The 26,768-nt window shown below is 31.1% G+C and overlaps 1 protein-coding gene across 1 annotated transcript in view; it reads right to left on the bottom strand.

Annotated features, from left to right (window-relative positions):
- Window positions 1-1,138: 1,138 nt before the first annotated feature.
- LOC143085624 (glutamate receptor 2-like) overlaps window positions 1,139-26,768 on the bottom strand; it is a 35,865-nt gene continuing 10,235 nt past the window's right edge. Inside the window, exons 2-17 of the mRNA XM_076262085.1 lie at window positions 19,486-19,674; window positions 18,623-18,865; window positions 17,594-17,814; window positions 16,674-16,727; window positions 15,247-15,393; window positions 14,334-14,507; window positions 13,107-13,217; window positions 12,625-12,747; window positions 12,036-12,281; window positions 9,900-10,249; window positions 7,591-7,789; window positions 6,009-6,259; window positions 5,623-5,728; window positions 4,130-4,264; window positions 3,582-3,680; window positions 1,139-2,114 (exon numbers count right to left, since the gene is read on the bottom strand). Of these exons, the coding sequence (XP_076118200.1) occupies window positions 2,022-2,114; window positions 3,582-3,680; window positions 4,130-4,264; window positions 5,623-5,728; window positions 6,009-6,259; window positions 7,591-7,789; window positions 9,900-10,249; window positions 12,036-12,281; window positions 12,625-12,747; window positions 13,107-13,217; window positions 14,334-14,507; window positions 15,247-15,393; window positions 16,674-16,727; window positions 17,594-17,814; window positions 18,623-18,865; window positions 19,486-19,674 (2,741 nt within the window). The 3' untranslated portion in view covers window positions 1,139-2,021. The remainder of the gene's footprint in view (window positions 2,115-3,581; window positions 3,681-4,129; window positions 4,265-5,622; window positions 5,729-6,008; window positions 6,260-7,590; window positions 7,790-9,899; window positions 10,250-12,035; window positions 12,282-12,624; window positions 12,748-13,106; window positions 13,218-14,333; window positions 14,508-15,246; window positions 15,394-16,673; window positions 16,728-17,593; window positions 17,815-18,622; window positions 18,866-19,485; window positions 19,675-26,768) is intronic.

Below are 26,768 nucleotides of genomic sequence, written 5' to 3'. Positions count from 1 at the left end.
CTTCGGCTGGTGTCTGCTCATTGGTCTGGTGGCTGTCTCTTTGACATATTCCAAATTTCCATTCTCAATTTTAATATTGATGTTGCATATATTACATTTTAGAAAGAGAAGAAAGCTTTTTAAACACACCTTCTGGATCTGGATAAAGGATCTGACAACGCTCCATTACATTTTAAGACCAAGTACAAGATCCTATAGTTTTTGTAATATTACTTATCGTTAATAAAATAGACTTTTTCATTGCCTTGTAAAATAATTACCTGAAAAGAAAGTAAAACAGAATGTTGTAAGATCCTAGTGTTGCAAACCGAAACTGTATTTTGATTTATTTAACGTTTGTAAGAATGAACAAATCTCATTTACAAATAAAAATGAGAAGAATGCTAGGAATTGTGGATATTGAAAGCAGTATGTAGACAGGGGAGAAAGCATCACATTTAAGTTGTAAATTAGGTTTTAACATACGACAATCTGATTTTTATAGAGTAAACGCCAGAATAAAAATGAACATAAAAGCATTATATGTGGTCTTGTGTTTAGAATATAAAGCAGGGTAATTCTTTAGAACTGGACGAAAAGTTAACCTTGTTTTAACTTAAGACTATCCGCACATAAACAAAAATTGTAAATCTCAAATCTTTCGCCAAAACGGTCAAAAGATAAAATCATAATGAACACGTGAACTGGCTTATGCGACAGCAACTTCATGGTGTACCAAATTCAAAGATGTGACCGCAAAGACGTGGTTTACTAGTTGATGTGACAACTTCAATGGTAAATTAGATGTAACAGTAGTACCGATGTTGAAATGTAATAAATGCAATAGTTATATACTAATCAAGGTTAAAATAAAAAAGGCAAGAGAAGATAAGTTGAAAACTATAACCCCTATCCTAACCTATATAGCTACTTGCAAACAGATGAACAGATAGACAGACAGAAAAGTACGGACAAGAAAACATAATGTCTACTACTATCGTAGTTGCGCATAACAACCCAAAGACAGGCTAAATTTACCAATATAAGGAATGTTCGTAAAACCAAACTATTAAGGTAAGTACTAAATTGCAAAAATATAGGGGTTTCTAGACCTACGCAATAAGAATTTGAATACAAAAAAGACGAGAAAAAACAAATGTACAGGAACGAAATTTTACTCAAATCATCACTCTCGTCTACATATGTTGGTACCAGTTTCATTATACAAAATGTAATGAGCAAATATTATACGAAAGCATGTTTCATTTTAATGACGACAATATAAAGAGATCTTTCACATAGGGACTGCTAAATCCGTTTGTCTCTATAAATTCAAGTTGATTGACATTTAGGCAGAAGAAATAAAACCGTTCTTATTATAAAATCGATTTTTAATTCCTTTGTTTACGTAAACGCTCAGTCAAGACATTTTACGATTGTACATAAAACAGAAACGCAGAAGTGATGAAAATTACATGTCTGTTAGTAAAACTAATTACAAAATGATAAAATGTTCTAGTTAAATCACAAAGGCCAACTCCATTGGAAACTTCGTTTTATTATGAAAAATTCTCCTGATATGTAACTTGTTATCTGTGTACATGCATCATTTAGTATAAAACCTTAGTCTTTTAATTAATAAAAATATCGATGAATTAAAGGATTAGCACATAATCTGTAATATAGATATATTAACGAAATATTAATTGACTTGAACACATGATAGTTGTCTCAAGTATTTAGCATATCCTTTTTAAAAACTACCTATAACTATTTCTTTTTGCGTCTCTTAAGAGTATTATATTTACATTGACATATTAATATATGACTATGCCCTCTTTTTTTAAAATGAAAATATGCATACACTTTGCATTTCAAATAGAACTATTGTATGTACGTTTTCAGCTATAAGTGTTATTTATATATTGTATACGATTGAAAGGAAAAAAATAACAAATATGCAAACAGCATGCAACTGTTGTTTGAAGTTGATATACGAAAACATTTTAAACAAATCTCCCGTCCTGCAAAATAATCATAATTCAAGAAAATAATGCTTCGTCCCCTTCAGATCTGTACGTTGCTCCATCGCTGAACGTCTTTAGATGATCATAATCAGGTGGTCCTTGGGCATACTGAAATAAAAATTAAACCCATCCTGTCTGATTAAAACATATCTATGCTAATTTTCTGTGACATTTCTGTTCCTACGCATGATCACATCGCACGAACAATCAATAAATGATGACTTTAAAACTGGCTTTTTCCAGATTCATAGTTTTATGATTTATTCGAATACTTATTAGGTTCTATATCAAAATCTTGGAGAGACATATTTAAAAGCCTGATAAGATCAAGGCCAAACATTTATTCACTGTCAACTCAGCCCAACATGTACATTAACCTGAGATCGCCCCCAGTTTTTGCTGGAGTTTTTGTTGATTATTCTTTAGTTTTTTTCTGTGTATTGTGTACTATTATTGTCTGTTTATATTTTAGCCTTGGCGTTGTCAGTTTATTTTCGATCAATGAGTTTGACTGTACATAATTGATTAATGAAAATAACTTTATATGGTATCAAATTGACTGCACCAGTTTCTTTTTTCGACAAATGATTTCCCTTTATTGATTCACCCGGCTTTGATGTTAAAAAAATTCAAAACAACACACAAGCATTGAAGATCAAATATATATCAAAGGACCAAAAGTAGAGCCAAACCAGTAAAGAACTGAGAAGTGTGCCTGAAGTAGTCAAATTCCTTAATTTCAAAATCATTTTCATACCTGTTGGAGCACATTTAACAACACATATTTCCAAGCACAAAGTTTATTTTAAATCATGCCATAATGAAGCACTTGTACTAAATTAAGTACCAGTAGACTGTATGTTAAAATTTTGAAAATTGATGTAAAAGAGATAAATCAAGAAATCAAACAAAAAATAAGGGAATCGCTAGCAGGGCGATACTTATCTAGTCGACAGGACAATCGTCTCTTCTTATGCGGATAATACATTCTGTAAAACAAGTAGTAACGGGGCTCTAATATTCACGTCCTCAAATGGGTTACAAGTTTACGACAAAATCACTTTAAATTAAGGAATGCATTTTTATCATGCATAGCACGGATTCCTTGTTCTTGTTTCGATTTACGCTTGGTCCTTATATGTTTATCAGCTTTACAAGATTTTGACATTTTCAAATATTTTAGCCTTGAACGACTGAAAATATTTCAACTGCCTACATGCGCTTCTTTAGCACCAACATTTATATTGTGCATGTTTTAGGAAGATGTTTTTGTACTACCTGTGCAATTGTAATCATCATTCATTGGTTTCAAGTCGACAACACCACATAGGTTAACAAGTTAATTGTATGGGCAACATATACACAAGGTATTTCTCTATTTGTAGTCACTACAAGTCAACAGAACATCATTGCAAGAGCCATTATTTGTTTTAGTTTTTTCTTCTTTTTTACGATGGTGTTTAGCTTCTTTTGATTAATTGATCGCCGACTTTGTTTCTTCAAAACCTTTTTACACAATCATTTTCTAAATCTTAATCAATAAATAAATTTAGTTTTTTATTCATTTGAACTTACCCCTGAATTATCAATTTCTGAGTACCCTGCAGCCTTTAAAACTTCCAGTGGATTTTTCTTCTCTATTTTAACTGTCGATTTTACTGTAGATTTGTATCTCTAAAAAAATATCTAAACACATGAAGCAGTTATGATATCATTTGAAAATCAAAAAACCAAATTAAGCATGCATGTACATTGTAATTAGAATGTTTATTCTAAATACATGCATATTAAACAAAATATATAGAATTTAAAAATAAATGTACATGAGAACTATTCCAAGTTGCTATGGCTATTATGTAAAAGTAAATGCTGTAGAGTTCATCTGTACGAACAGAAGAGAAAAGTCGTGAAATTGTATTTATCAATTGCAATTGCATTGCATGTTAATATAAGAAGCTATCACCCACATTCTACAAAATGGAAATGTTTGACGTAAAGATGAGGCAAACTTGTTAAATAATTTAAATACATGTATTTTCACAATCTAATGTATAAGGTTTTTCAAACAGTCATTATGAAACTTTAATCACATTATTGTGAACTAAAATATGACAAGAACTCACTTGTTTATGTTTCTTTCTAATGCTGTGAATAATAAACTCAAATAGAGCAACACACATTGATATTACTAATCCACCAATTAGGATATGGAATATACCAGACACATTACTCAAAGTCAATGCGCTTTTCGTATTATCCTAAAATATATAGGTTTATTTACTTCATCAGTTTAAACAGTATTTCTACCCAAAAAAATTCAATTGGATTTGGCAACAAGCAAAACCTATGTTAGCCCTCTATTTAAAATAAGGCACAAAATACTACAATCAAACAAACAATACATACACAAACAAAATGACAAAAAAAATTTATTTTTCAAAAATACCTCATAACTGACTGGAGGATGCCTCAAGTAGTTAACTCATTAGTGATATTCTATGAATGTTTCAAATAGTTAACTCAGACATTTTTCATTAATATTCTAAGTCATAAACTCTAATATTGATAAAGAGGCGTTACGTTAAATTAATCTGTCTCCAGTTAGCTGTTCAATTTTGTTACTATTTTGAAAACTCCTTTTTTCAAATTGTATTTTGTGATTGATATCATGCACATGACTGAGTACTTATTTTACTGATTTATTGTGAAGAATAACGACAGTTAGTAAATAAACCTATTGATACAATACAGAATCTTAAATAATATAAAAAATAGACAAAGAATATTCAAAAGATGATTTGAATGATATAGAAAATAGAAGTGCGTTTATTATTTTTTTTTTAGTTTAATAATATCATTTATTGTCAGCCGTTTGGGGTCTTAAAAGTTGGACACAGAATAAAATACAGACATACAAAGTAAAAAGTGTATTTACTTCATTAAATCAAGTTAGCAGTCATTACTACGTATTTTCAGTTAAAAAAAACCTGAGAGGGATTGAATCATTTCCCCTGACAGTTGTTTCCATTCGTTTGATTTGTTTGAGCTTTTGATTTTGTCATATGATTAGGGACTTTCAGTTTTATATATCACTCAAAATTTTGGTACTTTTGTGATTTTACTTTTTTCTATACATTGGGAATTTCTCAATTCCGTTACCTCAAAAAGTAAACATCATCATTAAGTAAATGCTGTCTTAGTACCGGTAATTCTGAAATTATTCGTTATTTCCCAATATGGTAAAGTAGATTGTAATTATCTCCCTTACACATGGTTTCATAAATAAATGCAAAACATTACAGCATATTTGGTTATGGAATAAATACAAATAGTGACTCGGTCTTACAATTATGGTTGGAAATATTCATAACAAAATTTGAGAAAAGAAATTCTTACAATATCTATAAATGCATTTTTTATGTAACTCAATTGATATACACAAAAAGACAGTCTGATTAGTAGGCCTACAAACGCAAGTGAATAGTAGGGGCTGATTTCAATCAGACTGACACACGGATAAACAGTTTTTTAAGCAATACGACAAATGGCTGCATATAACCCTATTTTAAGAATAGAAGTACGTTGACCTGAAATTAAACTTCCACTTCTGACATACCTTTGTATCTGAGCCACATTCACCTTTGTCATACCACCAACGTTGTTCCAATCTGTACATCACGCCTTCTTGATTCAACTTTAATATGACCAAAGTCAGATTCTTTCTGAAGTTAATAATGTGAAGATAATCATATAATGTTTAGTCTTACAACAGTGTGTTTAAATTGCTCGATCTCAATTTCAAACGATAGAGAGCGAGAAAAAAACTTAGATAACGTAACAAAATAACCTAACAAAATAATTGTATGTTTCTATAAAAACTTATTTTAAATTTCAATAATTTGTCTCAGTAAAAACAATACTTATATAAATACGTGCTTTGGAAGTATCTATCTGGATTGATCTTAATAGTAACAAAAATGACAACAAAGAAATTATAAAAACCTGAGTTCGGAAAGTTCAAATTGTGTAGCTATCCCATATCCTTTGTTGACCAAGTTTTCTCCAACCTTCATTGTATTGCACGGTTTCTTCTGGTTTTCATACTGATTCCTTGGTGATTCTAACAGGTAGGCATAGTCGTGTTTTGAATCTCTTACTTTTTGAACACCTACTTCATCCTTGTCTACCATTACACTGTCGTAGTTAGCAAGCATGTATGTCCACATATTAGAAAAGGTTGTAACTTTTGATTGCTGAAAAAATATATAATCACAAATTCGTTTCCATGTATGTTGTATTGTCTGTTGTTGTTTTTTTTTTTTGCACTTCAATGTTTCTGTTATTTTCCTATTATAGTTGATGTGTACAGTAGTTGTCGTTTGTTTATGTAATTTATACGTGTTTCTCGTTTCTCGTTTTTTTTAAATTCTATATAGATTAGACCGTTGGTTTTCCCGTTTGAATGGTTTTACACTAGTAATTTTGGGGCTTGTTGTTCGGTGTGAGCCAAGGCTCCGTGTTGAAAGCCGTGCATTGACCTATAATGGTTTACTTTTTTTTTAAATGTTATTTGCATAGATAGGCACTCGCACCACATCTTCCTATATCTATTTACCTCAGTTATAGTTTGTGACCCAGTTTTGTTTTCTCTAAATCGATTTATGACTTTTGAACAGCGGTCTACTACTATCATGACTATTGTCCTTATTTTTTTATAGTTATCAATTTCAATGAAATTCAGTTAAACGAGATTTTTACTCTCACATTTAATACAAGGAGAACATTCGTTCCGACAGAAAACAAACAAGATATTACAGAGATAACAATACAGTGTAAAACATGTAAAAAGTCAAAAGATAACAATACAAAAATAATTTTACCAAAAAATGTAATGAAAGGCAACATTATTAAAGGAACAATAAATATTCACAAGTCGGAGAGCACCATACAATGTCATGGCAAAATTATGACGAAAAGACAAACGAAGGGCTTCTTATCCATCGACTAATGACCAATCACTAAGCATTACGAAACTTCTACACAAAAAAGATAAGTTGCCTAAAGGTGACTCTACCTAGATATTATAAATCTAAGCCCTGGATTATCAAACCAAATGGGACTATATATAGAGAGAGTAAAAATTAACATGGGAAAGCTGAAATCATTTTATTTACCGGAAGGCTCTATTCTACACCAACTAGAACTGGTAATTTCTAGATGTTAGTCAATATTTAAGGCCGACTTAATCGTGTATGTAGTACCTATTATTTGAAAGTCGCTGCGATAAATACGTTCAACAATGTTAGTACAATAGTTATTAAAGGTACCAGGATTATAATTTAGTACAACATGTTATTGATTTAAAACCGACGAAACGTGAACACAAATCCCTTCTTTCGAATATCTATACCGTAAGCCTGTACAATTTAAGACAAAACAAAGGTAATATAACTTGGTACAGACACACTATGGTTTATGTTAGCACATATCCTTACCACTTTCCAACAGTTGTTCTCTATACATAAATTATTAACATTATTCATTTTGATATATGCCAAGCAAAATCATAGTTAAAGATTCATACCTCAAAGAATTTCTCAGTAGCACCACCTTTGTATGCACCATACTTTATTTTAGTCTGACCTACTAAATCATCAGCACCTCGAATAGGTGTCAGTAATCGTTCAATAGTTAGAAAAGCTGCTAAATTAGCAGTGTATGAAGATATAAGAATAAGTGTAAAAAACCACCATGCACTTCCAACTACTCGACCGGAAATGGACCTGCAACACAGAAATAAAAAAAAAATTAGGCATTTACATACATGTAAACATTTTCCCTCATAGTACAATGATATAAGTTAAGTTAAAGATGCAAGAATGTTCGAAAGAAACTAAAGTCCTTCAAAAATACTTAGTCTATTGAACAGCATGTATAGTATTTAAAACTAAACCATATCTTTACATTAAACATGCATGGTTCAAATGAGGGTCCAAATGGGGTTAACAGAATCGAACATAATGGACCAAGAGATAGGAAATATTACGAAAGAACAGAGTAAAATAGACCAAAAACAAAGAATAAAGAATAAAGTGGTACTAAATTATGAAGCAATAGAGTATTATGGGCACACAAAAAAGGAAGAGGAAAAAAAACAGAAAAAATAAAAATGAAGACCATCCCGGTAACCTCTTTATAACTGTTAACATAATACTTACCATGTTATTGTGTCGTTTAAACACGAACAGAAATAAGTGTTTGCATTATTCGTTATGATATGCATCCAGACTTTGATATTTGCCCAAGGTTGGTTTTATTTGGCAAAGGCAAGATCAATATCTTAGATACAGTTTTAAAAGGTTCTGGTTGTGTAGTGCTGCCGGGTTATTTATAGCATCACTGATTAAACATTTATTGTTTATAATAGTTTATTTTAAACCAAAAGCAATACAGCTTATAGGTATATCATAAATATGTACATGTATATCATAACATTGTAGACATCCTTTATGAGCAAAATGATCTCATTCAAAATGAGGAAAACATTTAGTTTATCTTTAAAGAAAATTTAATATTATCATGGATAGGATAAATTCTCAAAAAACATATTGTTCGAAGTATTTTAGTTAAATATAATCTCATTTGTTTTTTAAAACCGGAGTCCAGATTCTATTTTAAAAGGGTTTTCAATTTCTTCGTTTAATGCAAACACCACACGTAGAATTGCTTCTTTTAATTAGCTAATGAAATATTTTGCAAAATATGCATTTTAATAAATACAAAAATCATCACACAGATTCATATTTTATCAGGGAATTTATTATTCTCTTCAAGAATTTGAAGAAGACTTCAAAGGCTTCAAATCTTGGATATTAGATTTTTCATATGAACTTATCTAACATGTATTTTTTACATAGTTATTGTGTTTGATTAATGGGTCTCTTTGTATACAAATACAATGTCAGTATATTTCTTGAGTAAGAATATAAAGTCATATTCAGCTATTAGTGTTATCCGAATAAAAATGCACTAGGGATACCATTGGCTTACATGGGAGAAGAGGGGTTAATTGGTGAATAGAGAGGTTCAACCCTGCCTTTTTTGCCTTTAATTATACATCCATGTTGTCTATTAGGATGAGATTGCGGTGTTGGGAATTATTAAACTTGATAAAAAGTGTATGTGATTAACAGTTAAAATGTGCAATAAAAAGTGCATGGAAATTGTTGGAGGTGATGTAAAAATTTAGAGGTCTACAAAAGATGATTGCATACCACTTGTGCATCTTACCTTATTCTGGAAAATAAAATGTGAAATCAATAACCATCCCTTTTACTGTGTGTAGTAAACACCAGATTCATACACATGCAACATACATAATTTAATTAGAAGTAAAGAATTGCAAAACTTTAAATTTAACGTGAAAATAAGTCTTGCACAAAATTTCAAATGTATGTACAGTTAGTGTTTTTTTTTATCAAGCTTTTAATATCAAAATGACAAAAACATGCAATTCTGGTGAAATGTATGAGATTTAAAAAGTGATTCATTGAACGGCTTATTGAACAAAAATAATTCATACAGAATTCGAAGTGATTTATGCTACATATTACTGAAAAAAACTGTAGAAATAGTTAAATAACATTATTCAAAAAGATAGTTTTCATCAAGAGCATCAATACATGCATATAAAACGACAATAATCTCAAATATAAAAGATAATGACATTCATGTCATGCTTTGTTACAACAACATAATTAAGAGTGATATGTTAAAAAGGGAAGACATATATAAACATATTCATATTTATATGCATCTATTTTATATATACAGACAATATGGAGCTGATTATGTTTATACGCGTGTATAACCATCTGGTATATCGAGACCAACCTTGGGAATATATCAGATCCCTGCTGCATTAATGCCCCCAAAGCAAACCATAAAGTGTTAGAAAAAGTAAATGCATTCGATTGATCTCTTGAATTTAGCATTTCTCTCCATTCATATGGGCTCCATCGTCCGACAAAGAATAAAACAAGACTGACTGCAAGGAAGCCAACCATCACACATATCCATACTTTAACATCTAATGGATCCATGAAAGAGAACACGCCTGGCTTTTGTTTATCTGGTTTCTTAATCATTATACTAATGCCCATTTGCATAAAAGGAGTTGTAAAATCAACAACTCTTTGTCTCTCTTCTGTGATTGTGAGTGATGACAAGGCTAAGTCTGTTTCCTAAAATGGAAAGAGATAATTTCTACTTATGACATTAGGGATACAATATCAGGATGGTAACGCTACATGTTAAACATGTTACATATGACATTGAAATTACAAAAAAGAAGAAGTGAAAACAAATCATTGATAGACAAATATAATAAGATCATCAACACGTAAATGAACAATCTGAAACCATTTTGATTATTGACTTTCCAAATTGATTTTCCTCTAAGTTCAGTATTTTTGTGATTTTACTTTTTGACAATAAACAGTTATACACTTAGAACATTGCACCACTAAAACAGACCAGCTGCCTTTAAGAACCTGACGACTATTAAGTGAGTAAGTCTTAAAGAAGATATATTAGTATAAATTAGTGTTACATGCATGACTTCTGTGACTTAACAGGTTGTTGACTCTTCCGAAGGATTTGAAACACATTTGGCTTATCGTTCTCTTCTTGTTACTCAGTCTTTAGTATTTTCTACGAAGTGTTGTATAGGCTGTTGTTTGTATTTTTGTCATTTTAATTTGTTTTGAAACGGCATTTTGATTTGTTTGTCTTAGAGTTGTGCATTTGAATAATATATCCATTTGGTATTTTCCTCCTCTCTTCTATGACAATTAAAAAGCATTTGTGTTATCTGTGTTGATTATTAATAATTATTTTCAATTTCCGAGCGGGAAACCTCTCTTCCTTTTCCGTTTTGGGAACAACTTCTATAAGATCATGATCATGATTGATGTTTAATAGAGCATCACAGAGTTCCATCTCAGTTTGTACGGGGAATTGTCTTGTAAAATTTTAACTTTTTACGTATAATATTTTGTAGACTATTTAACATTTTTGTCTTATTTCGACGTGCTAGAATGTTGTGTAATATTAATGAAATTAAAACTGTTTGTTTATTGCTTGCTTGTAGTGTCTCTGTCGTATTTTGTGGAACTTTTCGCGACAGACTGACATTGCTACATTTCTTATACTATATACAGCTAGTACAATGTATCTAACTTATAAATTGGTTGATAACTGTATTTGAATCGATATCCACTAATCAGATTTGTAGACAAAACGCATCTATGAAATAAATTATATGCCTTGTATAATAGATGAGTATTAAATCGGCACGATGCAACTTGATGGTAGACGTTTCATACACGAGCTTGGTTGTTTGCTCTGGTCCTGACTTGACATATAATTAATATGTTCATTTTCTGTAAATCTATGTTAGAAAACTATTGAAATATTAGAAAGACTATAGTTTTCTGTACCCAGGCGAAACTTAATAATAAGTCGGATGTTACTTGATTTATTTCACTTGACTGGACTTGGCTTAACCAGTTCGCTTATTTAAGACTAGTCCATCTATAGCCAGGTGTGTCGGGATAAACTCATCAATGTAGTGTCCATATATTCGTCCCATATCATGCATTCAGTTCATTTGTATCTGTTCGGTGACACTGATAGGTGATTAGAAATCATATTAATTATAACGGCCATCATCTTTATCACACACATCTTCAAATAGATTGTCATTATGCAAACTGAAACGTAAGCTCCGCCCGATCAGATGAAATAACATTGGTAATATCGTTGATGAGTTTGGACAACTTTTATTTTCAGTGTGCAGATTGTTACAAACCATGAAGTTTAACAAGGACCTCTAAATTCATTGTTGAAAAAGTCCTTTAGCTTCAATAAGCAGACTGCCATTATTTATATGATAGCACGAATTTCATTGAAGTACGTCAACTAACTGTCAACTTAAATTAATCCAAAAGCTATCATACTTTTACTTACATTTCGAATCAATTCACCGACCATACCATTCCATATAAAATCTTTCTGGCATTTTCCAAATTCATTGTCTTTCACAAAATGAAACTTGAAATTAAAGTCGGTTTTGTGTTCTTTTAGGTATCGTTCCTTTACTTGTTGTATTAGTTCTATACAGTATCCCTCGTATAATTTACCATCAATCTCTATGACGCCATCTGTACGTTTATCTGTATGAGGTGAGGTCACATCTTGGACAAATGGTTTTGACTAAAAGGGGATAATTTTTATATATTCAGTATTTATATTCTGATAAGAAGACTGGAGTTTGATAGGAAAATTCAAAATAAAAAAAAAAAAAAAAAAAAAATAAGATTGTTTTAATTTGATCGTGAAATGTAAATTGGATCTCAAGTATACATGTCACTATGGCTTCAAAAGCGTTCCATATTTTACAAATCTTTTTCTTAAACCAATTTTCTCTTTTCAATATATGTTTACCAATTATTGTCTTTTCTCTAAACCCCAACCTGACCCTTCTATAACTTCAACAACCAAACTGTAATCGACTTACATGTAATACATTAGGCATTATATAATTAATTGTACGTACTATCTTGGTTGCAATTCTCCATGTTCTATTTGCATGAGTCAAAGATCTGTCCATTGGCATTCGGGAAGGAATATTTGTCTCAAATCTTTTCCCCGAAGGTCTATTAGGTGACCAATCACCAATCTTTAATAAAAATGTGTAAATTGATAAATATGTCTTTCTCACTGCCTTCCATTTATCAATTTAATTATTTAACATGCAATTATGTATGCAGTAGTTGTTTCTTAACTCATACAATGTATATGAAATAAGCTTTTTTTTTAAAGTAAATTGAAGACTGATTAATGTATTTTATTTTAATACTAAAGGTTTCATGTGTTTTTTTTTTTGTTGTAATTTTGTTTATAATCTTTTTTTTCCTAACTTCTACTACCATTTGATGGATTTTTGTAAGACTAGGAAGCTTGAGATAATTATTCATTTCGAAATTACTACGCTACTTTCCTTCTCATTTAAACACAAATGAAGGGAAATGTCTGCACCTTCGTCAATTTAGACTTGTATCCCATTTGATGAACTTCTAAAGTGTAATCTTTTCGCAGCCCATTTGAATCGAACGCAACTTTCCCCGTTAGGCCTGCCGGTAGTTCAACCTGGAAAATAGTATTAACAGCTGACTGAGTAAAAAAGTAAAATTACAAATATACTGAACTCTGAGGAAAATTCAAAATGGAAAGTCCCTTATCAAATGGTAAAATCAAAAGCTCAAATACATCAAACGAATGGATATGCAATGTATCTCCGAACTTTAATACAAAAATCAAGTGTGATTAACCTATAGAAAATAAACAGACAAGTAACAATTATCTTAAAGGTTAATAATATATACAATATTTCGTAAAAAGTACTAAATATTTTGTTCCAGAAATTTGATAAACTCTAATTAATAAATATAACATGCACTTTATAAAATTCGTGCGTATAAAGCTTTTTTTTCTGGATTTCTTCAACAGGAGTGCTCAATCGCAAACATTTGAAAACCATGGATCTTTCTGTGTTGTAATTTTACACTACTGTCACATGCTAGGTTGAAGGTTTGCGCCTGTTAAAACGTTTAATCCCGTTGCATATGTATGCATTTTTCCTAATCAGGAGCGTGTTGTTCTATAGTTGCCGTTTGTTGTTGTGGTTCATAGGTGTTTCTCGTTTATCCTATTTTAATTAGTACATCAGAAGGTTAGATTTTCTGTTTTAATTGTTTGTACTAGTCATTTTTGGGCCCTTTATAGCTTCTTGTTCGGTGTTAGCCAATGCTCCGTGTTGAAGGCCGTACTTCGACTTTGATTTTTTATATACCTTATGACTTAGACGCAGAATGTCTCGTTACTACTTATAACACATCTTCATATTTATAAGAGCTCGTCACGCGAAAAGCTATAATTCCTATATGCCCAAACGGGACCTTCATTGAAATTCATGTAAGGTCAACTTTTACTGACGGAGCTAGAATCTTAGTTTCATAGTATTTTTTAAATCTATCATTGGAGAATTTAATAACAGTTTGTTATTGTCATGTAAGTACCCAAGCACTGACATCTGATTTGAATATACCCTCGTGTTTAGTTGTATTGCATCAATTCAAACGTGTATGCACTATAAAACAAACGATTATTACTTGTACATACCATTCGGCAATCCTCGGTAGAATCCGCTACTCTCGTTAGATGAGGGTACGGAATCGGCCGAGTTGAGACGAATGTTGTACATACCTGTTTCATTGATTTGGCAATTAGACTTCCACGAGAAGGTGTATCTTTTAAATCTTTTTTGTAATCTTTATTACACGTCGCTCCTTTAAATGAATATGACGAAGAATCAGCCAAGTACTTATCTATTCCTTTGCCAATAAATCTCACAGCATCTATCATCATGGCTTTATCAATCTGAATCAAAAATCATTATTCTAAATACATAAGGATTATCAAAACGTTAAGACTAAACAAATGGTAAGTCATGATAGAGAGAAAGAGAACAAACATTTCTGAAAAAAGATATGCACCAAATTAATTGCACGTAAAAAGCTTTTCTGGACTACATTAACCGTTCTCTTTATGTTTTTGAATTTATAGGAATAATTTTGTAAATCCATCAAATATATCGCAAGCAAATAAATAAATCATAAAAAACTAAATTAAATGTTTCATACATCTAAAAAGTCCATTTCAGCTAATGAATAGACACATTCAAATGCATGATTCTATTCCAGCAACTGCTTTGTATAAGTTCACAAATAAACCATCGTTTTAAATATATCAAATTTGTACTTGTGATCTAAATTGTCAAAGTAAGCAAGACAGGTACTTTTTTGTCTTTTCTGGTTTAAAAGTTTACAACACATTGTGTAATGATATTCATCCTCAATGTCAGCTAAGTTACAAAGCTGACAAAATCTGTCATTTCTTGCCATTTTTGCCATCTTTAATTTCGTTGCAACTGGCATTTATTAACGCCTCTATTTTTCGAGTAAGACTTATAGTGGTTTACTTTTATAAATTGTGACTTTGACGGAGAGTTGTATCATAGGCACTCAAATCACATCTTCCTATATCTATTTAGTGTGTGATTGTCTATGTTTTCTTCTCATTCCTTTCTTTATTTAATATTCAATGACTATACACTTACCGTCAGTGGATTTAGATTTTGGTAAACTTTTCTATTCATATCTGAATCTATTTCTTTAAAAGTTGCTGAGTGAGCGTTTAGCATCGAAAAGCCAGTGATGTTGACGCCACCATACGCAAAAGCACTAAGGTCAAGTTCTTGTATTCCCTGGGAATATTTAAAATAAAATAATATATTATTATATACTTATCTAAGAAAAGGTAAAAAAGAAATATGTTTAATCCCGTCACTTTCCTAGTCCAAGGTCTGGAGCATGTAATGCAGTGGTTGTCGTTGGTTCATGTCTACCATACTTGTTTTAATTGTATTGTATTAATAAGGCAGTTTGTTTACTCGTTCGAATTGTTGCATATTTTTCATCATGGCGGGGCCTTTTATAGCTGACTGTACTGTATGGGTTTTATTCATTGTAAAAGACAGTACGGTGACAAATAATTCTTTTTTTTTTGTTCTTCGACATTTGAACAGTGCAATTTATTTTAAAAACAATTGTCTTTCAGAACGTCCAATTTTGTATTTGTTTACAAAATGAACATGCAATGCGTACCAGTCCTAATTCAGTTTAATTGAAAGTAAAAAAAAAACTAATGTAAATATTGATGCTTTTTCATTAAGGAATTCGCTGGGGAGTTTCAATATAGTGATAACATTTGACATCGGCTTTTCGCTGCTTAGTTTATAAAGCAAAGGATTCCAAATTATTCATTAGACCTTGAAGATATTTGCTGAATAATTTGAGCGATAGAATGTCCATAAAATTAATTAAAATATTCTTGATTATTTTTTATGATATTACTTTTTTTTTAATTTGGAAAATAACAGTGTTCTCTTTATTTTTAATTACGCGTGTATTTGGATGCTTTCACTGTTAAATAAAAATCAAAACCTTCACAATATTTTCCAGGAATGTAATTTTTTATATATGGGAAGAAATTAAAAAAAATGTGGCAAAATTTTCTGATTACTTTGAAAATGATGAGGAGGTCAAATACTAAAAGCAAGAGGAACCGTCATGTTGAACTTGTCAGAATAATTACTTGTAGGAAGCAACAGATTTGTTAATGACAGAAAAGCTATCTCTTATTAAGATGATGAATCGATAATGTTTTGGCCTATACTAAACGTCATGTGACAAATATTACAAGCAGATGAGGACGAGAGCATGTTATCCTTATTAGAAAATTAACCCTACTTTGTATTAATCCTACATACTGAGCCGACATTTGATATCCCAGTATACACGGTTAGGTCCACGGGAGTATAAGACAGGCTCCCCAGACACACTATTCCGATACAGAGTCTAACAGTCTCTGCAGAGAATCTTGCATACAATCTATTATCAACAGATAAATGACTTCTTTTTAAAGATTGGAGATAACTAAAACAAAGTATATCTTAGTACAAAATAACAAAACAATTAAACTTACTAGTCCTCCCAGAATGTAGTGATATTCATCTCTGTTCATACCAACATTGATTATCTAGATAAAAAGTAAAATAGAAATGATTAAAAATTATGATCTCTGACTGAAATATACAGACTAGACCACCTAATTTTTAGAGTGATGTTGCTAATAGAACCCGTAAACTTGCATACAATCAATGTAAACTCTTTTGGATAAACTTATTTTTGAAGATATCAATTTAGCAAGGTAGTAAAATATTTAAGTATCGTTTTATCGGTACTAACATTGATTCTCTATTTAAACAAGAATGTGTCAATACTACACGGATGCCCCATCCGCACTATCATTTTCTATGTTCAATAGACCGTGAAAATGGGGGAGAATCTCTATTTTGGTATTGGAATTAGAAAACTCATATCATAGGGAACATGTGTTCTAAGTTTCAAGTTGATTGGACTTCAACTTCATCAAAAACTACCATGACCAAAAACTTTAACATGAAGCGGGACGGACGAACGGACGGAAGAACGAACGAACGAACAAACAAACGAACGCGCAGACCAGAAAAAACATAATTCCCATAAATTGGACATAAAAATAAATATGCTATACATGTATATGTTTAGTTATGAGTGCTCATGATAACACATCCTGTTGATACTGTTTACTTATATTTTGGAATTGTACATAATAAAACGTTGTTAAACTGGTAAAGTAGAAGCCCTAGAGCAAGACCTTGAATTAACAGGAATCAGATCTAGCATATGCATGAGAAACATACATTCCTAGATTTCCAAAATTTTACAACAGCATTTATCGGTATTTTCTTTCCATAATAGACGTTCTGGCTACTGGTCTTTGTGATACCATCGGGGACTAACAGGTATCGACTCAGTGATAGTTAAATAATGAAAAGCTCGATCTTAAATGAGTTGAGTCACCTGTTCTAATGTGAGATTGAAAGCTTCCTTAGTAGACAGGTCTAGAATTATTCTCATATTACAGGCAAACTGCATATCGCTATCACAATATCTATGTTTGTCAACCGATCGTAAAACTGCATAAGAATCACTGATGTTGACAATCCGTTTAGGTCTGAGGGAAAATGATCTTGTTCCTAAACTTTTCTGCGCTCGGTAGATTTCTTGAATTCTATGTAGACCTACAAGTAAAAAAATGCATTTATATCTTGCTGTTTATTAGCAAACATAATGTGTTTATTAAAAACTGTATAATTTAAATTCGTACGTTGGTGTACATTCGGACATGTGACCAAATTATATAATTTAATGCTTAATAGTGGTCCAAAACTGCAATGTTGACAGACAAGATTTGGTAAATATCAAGCACTTATTTTATATTTACAAGAGGAGTTGGTGTTTCCTCTTTCAGAGGGACAGAAAACGAATACAAATATAATTCGTTAAGTCAAATGAAAATAGCACTTAGTAAAATATTATTTGATTGTCCCGAACCACTATTGTTAGATTAACATTCTTTAAGAATGCTCAAATTAAAAAAAAAATTAAAACTGAAAACTAAGGATGTATTATATAGATATATATTGATATAAGAAAATGTTGAATGAGTGCCAATGAGACAACTCTCCAACCAAGTCATAATTTGTAAATACTATTTGATTACGTTAGAAACTATACAATCAAATCCTTCCCAAAAGGAAAGGTCTAAGCATTACACGAATTGTGTGGAAATTTAAGTATTGGCAAGAGACTGTACGAAGACTTTTAACATTTACATTTTATGTGTTTTGTTTTGTTTTTTTTTGTTTCCTTTTCTTACTCTACTTCTACTGTCTGTGTTTTTTTTTAAATTTTATACACTAGAATTTAATCGGTATATCCTTGCCTGATCTTAGTAAATTCGGCATAAAAAAAACTGTAAAGTCATCTGCATAAAGTTTAAAACTTAAGCTGAGTTGCTTAGTATGTTCAACAGTTTGTATTACTCACTTTCTTCAGAGTCGTAGACATAATACACAACTTTCCAACCAAAATACTGTATATAATCGATAATAGCCCCAATAAATGAAGGCGTCATATCAAAAACATATTCCGAGGTGTGATTGTACCCGGGTCCTCTTGGTAAGACTATTGGAATTTCCAGGTTACTCGACATCGACTCGTAGACTTCCATAGATTGCTGCGATGAATCCGCAATAAACAGTATGATATTCTTTGGTAGTAAATGACATACTGAAAGATATAAGACTGAGTATGAGATAAACTTAAATATCTAAATTATCTCCAACTTATATTTCTTTAAACTGAAGATAGTAATAGTAATAAATTGGTTGTAGGGTTTGCACAGACAAAAAAGGTTGATTAAAAGAAATAGAAAAATAAATGACACATTAGGAATTTTTATCAAAAGTCTCATTTATTTGTGTTCAATTAAAGAAAATGAGCATTTTTCTTCTTGTGCCATTTTTTTTTTTTTTTTTTTTCACTAAATCATACATGAAGTATAGAGTATAAGTGCCAAATAATTTTTACATGTACATAACATTGTTATATTTATTTACCAATTTACCTTTCTATATAGTTTAGAAACATGTTTTTCGATTATTCTTTGTGATAGTTGATCTGTGAAGCGCAAGGACGAAAAGTATATAGTAAAAACATGACTGTGTATTTTTATATAAGCACACAGAAAGAGAAAGAAGTCATCAAAAAGATGCAGTACCTGATAAACACGAATTACAAGCAAGAGTATACAAGTCGAGCTGGTATACAGTGACATATAACATTTACATATTGAATGCATTCTATACATAACCTATACTGTTTAATAAAAATAAAAAGTCTATCATTACTTTGCCTTGTAAGCTGGTAGCTGTTGTCTATGTCGGTGACATTATGTCCTTTACTCTTTAAGATCACACTACTGATATCCTGTCTTAAGCTTTGGTCATTGTTGAAGGTTTTAATTGCATAGTTGAATGCATCATCCATTCCTTGTCGGTCAAGGTAGTGCAGAGTGGAATCTTGTATCAGTCCTATGTCTAACGTAAAAAAAAGCATGAATTACTATTTTGAATGAATTGTCGGTTGTGCTTTTTATTGTATTATACTTTATTTATTGTATATATGCTCTTATATAGATATTAGAAAATGTGGTATGAGTGCCAATGGGACAACTCTCAAACCAAGTCATAATTTATAAATTTAAGGTAATATACCATTATATATCAAAGTACGGTCTTCAACACGGAGCCTTGGCTCACGCCGAACAGCAAGCTATAAAGGGACCCAAAAATTAATTGAACACATTTTTCTAGGTACCCTGTCTGCAAATGCCGCCATTTTATAACGGGGTATTTTCTTGATAAAAATTATATACTATCATAAATACATGAAATAAAGATAACATATAATGGTCAAGTAATCTGTTGTAGAATTGTCATTTTTATTGATGGAATTTGCTGGTATAGATATCATGTTTTGTTGAAAGCTTTCAGACTCTGTTTAATGGATCATTAACTTCAAACTACGCAACGACTTAATAAAATACAGATACACCAAGTAATAAGGCCACTTAGGGAATTAGAAGGCATACGTGTGAGATAGCCTAAAAACATCAATTTACAAACACGTTATCAAAATATATTTATTTCCCACACCCAGTTTCAACATGTACAATGGTAAGAAAGTAAAGACCATCAGAGAATGCTTGCATACGTATCGAAAGAAGAGAAGACAACTTATATATTGTATATTTAAAATTGAAATTTAAAAACAATTTCAAAATATATACACACAAATATCAGCTATAGAAAGTTCCCATGCTTGCAACGCTTCACTTTTCAACAAAGGCATAGCTTTTGTTTATACTTTGAAATCTTCAAGACTTCTGATAACCATTCGTATAGATAAGAGTTTCGAATAATACGATATATTAACAACATACAGTGAAACCTGGGTAAACCGAACCCTGATAAAACCGAATTTCAGTTTAAACCGAACAATTTTCAAAGTCCCACAAAATTTCCCTTTCAATTAACGTTAATTTAACCTGAAAAAACCGAACCCTGTCAACACCGAATTCCGAACGCTTTTTGAAGGCTCGTTAGAAAATGTGTATCTAAAAATTACCTGTCAAAATCGATCAATACCAATCAAAACAATAAAATATAATTAATTATTTGCATGATTTAATTAAACAAACACAGGATGGCAGAGTATTCCCAAAGGTATTTGAGGTTTAATGAACTTGTGAGTTGTTATTACAAACTAATTAGCATGTCTGTGTCCATGTATAAAGTTATTTTTTTGTAAAGAAACGTAAAACTGGTCAGCTACCCCCATCGCCGATAATGACAAGAAAGGAACTTTCCCTCAGATCAATTAAATGCACCTTACTCAAATAATTACGGCCACAAAATCGAAACTGCCATTCTGTAGCTAAACTGTTTAATTAAATAATAGTTTTAAAGCCTTTCACCGGATTAAGAAGTCGTGCAACACAACAAGGTCAATTGATTTCGATTGCTGGATTCCCTTTAGAGGCCCTATATATTTGATTCGAATTCTCCCGAAGACTTCCGTTAGCTATTTAGCAACGATAAAGTGCGAGAATAAACTGGACCCCTGCTGTTGTTTCACTGTTATCGTTTGCCGAAGTATCAATCAGCGGGTGACCAGTTTAGTCCGAGAACTCGTGTGTACAATGACATTCCCGATTCAACTACGGAATCGTCATATGACAGTGACTGTGAATCTGAATTGGTCAGTGAATTAACGGATGAGAAAATAATTATAAAAAGCAAAATCGCTCCACGTCGGACATCTCCCAACGACGACCGTGATTGACGGAGTGGCGTTTGATTTATAAACAAAAATGTAGCAAAACGTCTATCTTTTATCTTTTTTTTACATTTACATCTAAATCAACACAAAAATAAACTGTCGGCTGTTGTGTCACCTATTATTGCTGCCAAAATTATTTTGGTGTCGACTTCCGTCTACCTCTACAATCCGAACACCTGTGAAAACCGAACAAAACGCAAAGTCCCGTGGGTGTTCGGTTTGGACAGGTTTCACTGTATATGAAAGAAACATGGATTATATACATTGTAGTTCCGCTACCATGTTGTCAGAATATTATTCTGCAATATTAAGATGTATCGATATCAAGCAATACTTTTGAATTTTAGGAATTTAGCAAGAATGTGTTTATTAGCAAGAATATGTTTATAAAGAGATCCGTGTTCCCAATCATTTATTTGCTACCTTAATTTTTTTCCAAATAAAACAAATGATTCAAAACAGATCGAAAATTGGTTTAACTTCCGTTTTATATATTGGTATGCTGCATGCGGGATCGATCTATTTTTTCTATGTTGAGCAAACAGGAAGGTTTACTGCACCATTCTGTAAAGATGGCGACTTTATAGGAAATTAAAAAGCAAGTCTTTTGAATGAAAACGGTGAAACAGAAAGAAACATGTTAAAGTTATTAGAGTAAATAGAATCCTTGCATTAACACTAACAAATCTGCAGTCGTGGCGACCTATTTAATTGTAACTAAATTTTACAAATGAACGATTTTTCCATTTGGTGAATTTACATGCATTCCATTTAGCTTGATTGAACATCATAATTATGGAATTCGATTTTTCAAATTCTTTTATAATGAAAATGTTGTTTTATTTTGGAGGAATTGTGTAACATTGTGTAACATGCCACTCAATTTGGTCGAAACTGGTAACGCTAGCGCCGATAGATAATAATAAATTCCAAAGAACATTTTATTTTCATTAGCTGACTGTTTACAAATGACAAGAATCAATTAATAGGGGGTATAGTTCGAGTGCAAAATAACATTTTACGTAATATATTTCTATCTTTTTAAAAAATCTGTTTCAGATTTCTATAAAAAAGAAAAAATTCCATTAGAACATTTCAAAGTAAATTCAAATGATCAATAGCCTAACAAAATCTGATAAATTTGAATTAAATAAATCCATTAGGTATTTGATTTCGAAAATGAAGTATTGAAACAATATAAACGGATAGATTCCATTAAGATTATGCTACTCCGAAAATAAAATATGGAGAGATTTATTTTCTATATCGAATAAGTTTGAAAAATGGATCTTTTAAAGTAATAAATTTTTTGTAATAAACAATATTATAGTGTTACAACATTTATGAGACAATTTGTACATAAACATTCTAATACATATGAACTGAACATATGCAAAAGAGTTTAATTAAGCCAAATCCATTTATTTATTTTTTCATCATGTTTACGTTTTAACGATGCTTTAAGTTGACTAAAAGCGGCATTTTTTAAACATTTTGGCAAAAAATGAGATTTTAAAAGAGACATTATCTGACCCACAACCATATATTTTAATCGTATTAACATGTCTTGTAGCAAAAAAAGGGGGTTCATACCATTTGGTTATGGACATTAGTTGGTGTGAAATTTTGTTTAAACATGTTCTCTTTGCAATAGTGTGTCAAAACACGTGTACAACAGCTGCAATATAAGATTGATCGCTGTCTGACTAATTATTTGATTATGTGAACACAGTTTTGTTAGTATACCATTGCTAAATAATGTTCAAATATATCAATTATATAAAGACACTTTAGCTGAAACATTTCAATTCCATCAACCTTCTAATTTTATTCAAATAGGACAAAATAGTCATAGAACAGAGAATGGAAACGGGGAATGTATCAATGAGACAACAGCTCGACAAAAGAGCACAACCCGTCAAAGGCCACCAATGACAAAAGGGCAGAACCCGTCAGAGGCCACCAATGAATCTCCCACGCATCGACAAAATCTAGCACACGGAGACAGATTATGGTGACCCTTTATAGTAATAAAAGATTTGGCAACCTCTAATTACAAATTGCTTCATTTTGTACTATTATTTTGAAGAAAAAAACTTATAAGTGTATTCATATGGATTATTAACTACGATATATTGATTTTATACTGAGTCTTTAACAAAACTTTCTTCTCTAGAAACTTTCCGTTCACAATAAAGATTTTTAATCTGCATGTCTTACAAATAATGCCTAAATAAAGTACAAGTTTAGAGAATTCAATAAAAAATCTAAAAGAATTGTTAATAAAGGCAGAATATCATTAAATTTCATTTTGAATAGCCGTTTTTGCTAATAGTCAATAATGATTTTAGGATTATAATGTTATATGTTACATTTGTACAAACAAAGATTTATTGGAAATGAGAAGGAACAACAACAATACTATACAAATAATTAGTCAGAGATTAAGGGTTGAATCACAGGTTTCCAATTTAGAGATTTAATGTACGAAAGGAAGAGAAAAAAATAACGATTAGAAATGTTTAATACTTAAAAAAAGAAATACAAAATAATTGGAGGGATTTATTGTTGTTTCAAATTAATACAAACAATCTTAAATAAAAAAACAAATTCTTGTAAATGCAAGTTGTTTCAAGTAAATTAAATATAAAAAAAAGGAGATGTGGTATGATTGCAAATGAGACAACTCTCCACAAGAGACCAAAATAACACAGAAATTAATAACTATAGGTCACCATACGACCTTCAACAATGAGCAAAGCACTTACCGCCTATAATCAGAGATAAAAGGCCCCGAAATGAAAAGGTAAAACAATTCAAACGAGAAAACTAACGACCTAACTTAATATGTAAAATTTGAACAAAAAACAAATAAGTTGATTGGCATTAAATAGCAACATGTAAAAATGATTTAAGAAGTTCTTAATAGCAAACATGATTCATACTACTATGTAGTACATGTATGTCAACCAACCAACTGTCTCCAACTGACTTAGACGTAAACATATAAATTCCACAACTGCAACAAGTGTATTACGATATTTCTCCACTCGAGACAGTTAAATCTTAATATTTAAAGCGCGAGTCTTGCCGAGCTTTTTAAATAATTTAAATTTAACTGTTGAGAGTGGAGAAAACTATTTCTCACATACGACTATCTACAAATGATGAGCAAAACCTATACTGAATAGTTAGCTATAGAATACTATTACATAATATGAAACCGTCGGGAAAACCAACGATTTATTAAAGAAATCATATGCAAAATAATAAAATTGTGGTAGTTCAACATATTTGTAAGAGCTCAACCTTTCCCTAACCTGGGACTTTGAGGGTACAGTAACAGTCGAATTTGGAGCAAAAATACGAGTAAGAAATGGCTTGTCTCATCAATTCTTTAAGACAAATTAACAACAACTAAAATATAGACAACAGGTACATATAACTGATCCAAGATTACTCGAAGTAACTAAACAAATTTCAGAGCCAACTACAACTGATAAATAAATCATGTTCTCCCAGACTAAAAATATCTTAATAATACAAACTTACTTAATAAGAAACCTTATCACTACCGGTATATTACGTTTAGAATATCTATTATGGACAACGGTTTCATACAAATTCTTGAAATTTCAAATGAATTCTAACTACCAACATAACTTAGGCACATCCGATGTCTCCTTTAATCAAATAATTAAGACATTTAAAAAAAAAAAAAAAAAAAAAAAAGAACAGACAACCGCCGAAGTCCATCGATGGGTTTTCAACGCACCCAGGTGCCTCAGCTAGCCCCTTAATAAAAATGTGTACAGTCTAGTTCAGTGAATATGGACTTCATACTAAGTTCCAAAACATATAAATGAACTAAAATTAAAAAAAAAACATACAAGACTAACAAATACCAGGCTCCCGGACAGGCGCAAAAATGCGGCGGGGTTAACCATGTTTAAGTTTAACATAAATGTCGGTCTAGCATCATAAACTATTTGTCGGTCTAGCATCATAATTTATTTGTCGGTCAACATCATAAACTATTTGTCGGTCTAGCTAACATCATTTGTACATCACCAGACACGTACATGCTGCTTTATATACTAGTTTGATTAAGAAATAAATAAATCTATAATTTCTAGACAATTTTGACAAATACTTGATCTGTGATCGATTACATTAACCACAATGTTTAAATAACTGATATTAATTAATGTAAGTTGTCCTGGTGTTCTTAATGACCATAATCGTCATAATCATCATCATCAGAACCACCATAATCGTCCTCGTCAACGTCGTCATCAAAAGTGTCACCCAATAATAATAATAATTTATAATAATAATAATAATAATAATAGTAATAATAATAATAATAATAATAATAATAATAATAATAATAATAATAATAATTATAATTTTAACTATAACAATAATTATACACACGCACACAATACTCTAATGTTGAAAGTTGCAAGTGTTGATACCGATTTTCTTGTTGAAGGATTGTACTACCAGCTGTGTCAAATAAAATATGTTTTGGGTACATTATGGAAGTATTGTTTCTGTTGTATCCGGTATTCTAAGTGCAATGTAATTTTCATTTACACAAAGATGTAAGGATTATCGAGTCACAGAAACAATCTTACTGGTCTTCATCAAAATATAAGTTATGTCTCAAGAGTAATGTATAACGATGTACACAAGCCATCGGGTATATGCACCAGCATGCTTCCAGGGAAATTGATCAAGGATAACAACAAAATCATCCCCTTCCCCACTTCCCCTCCCTCCAAAGCATACCAATAAGATACACGTAAATTATATGACTAAAGGGACAAATAATTCATCTTAATTTTCAGCCTTTTAACATTTTTCAGCTTAAACGTAAAACTTAAATAATGTGTATTTTAGCATGAAATAATCACAAATCTAGAAACATACATACATCAATTTTAATGTTTTATCAATTTAGATTATTGAAATCCTATCATCTATTTGTAAAATATTGCAATGTATTTAATAAGTTTAGAGCAGAATCAATGTTAATTACTGGTCAAATTGCCATTAAGACTTGCACAATTATTATATAAAGCGCAAATAGTTGATGTGAAGAATCTATTTCCAAGTACAAGATAATCGATAAGAGAACTTGGAAAAGTATAGTGAACATATAGGATAAGACGTAAATTTCTTCAGACAGAATAGTCAATAGAAGATTCTGGGAAATGTATCATTTATTTAATAACAGGGGAGTAACGTTGATACCAGACACCATAATAAAATGATACCTCACGTC

The sequence above is a fragment of the Mytilus galloprovincialis genome, chromosome 8, assembly GCF_965363235.1.
Source record: "Mytilus galloprovincialis chromosome 8, xbMytGall1.hap1.1, whole genome shotgun sequence".
Classification (NCBI taxonomy): domain Eukaryota; kingdom Metazoa; phylum Mollusca; class Bivalvia; order Mytilida; family Mytilidae; genus Mytilus; species Mytilus galloprovincialis.
The sequence above is the reverse complement of the archived record's forward strand: the minus strand, read 5'-3'. Positions and strand labels throughout refer to the sequence as shown.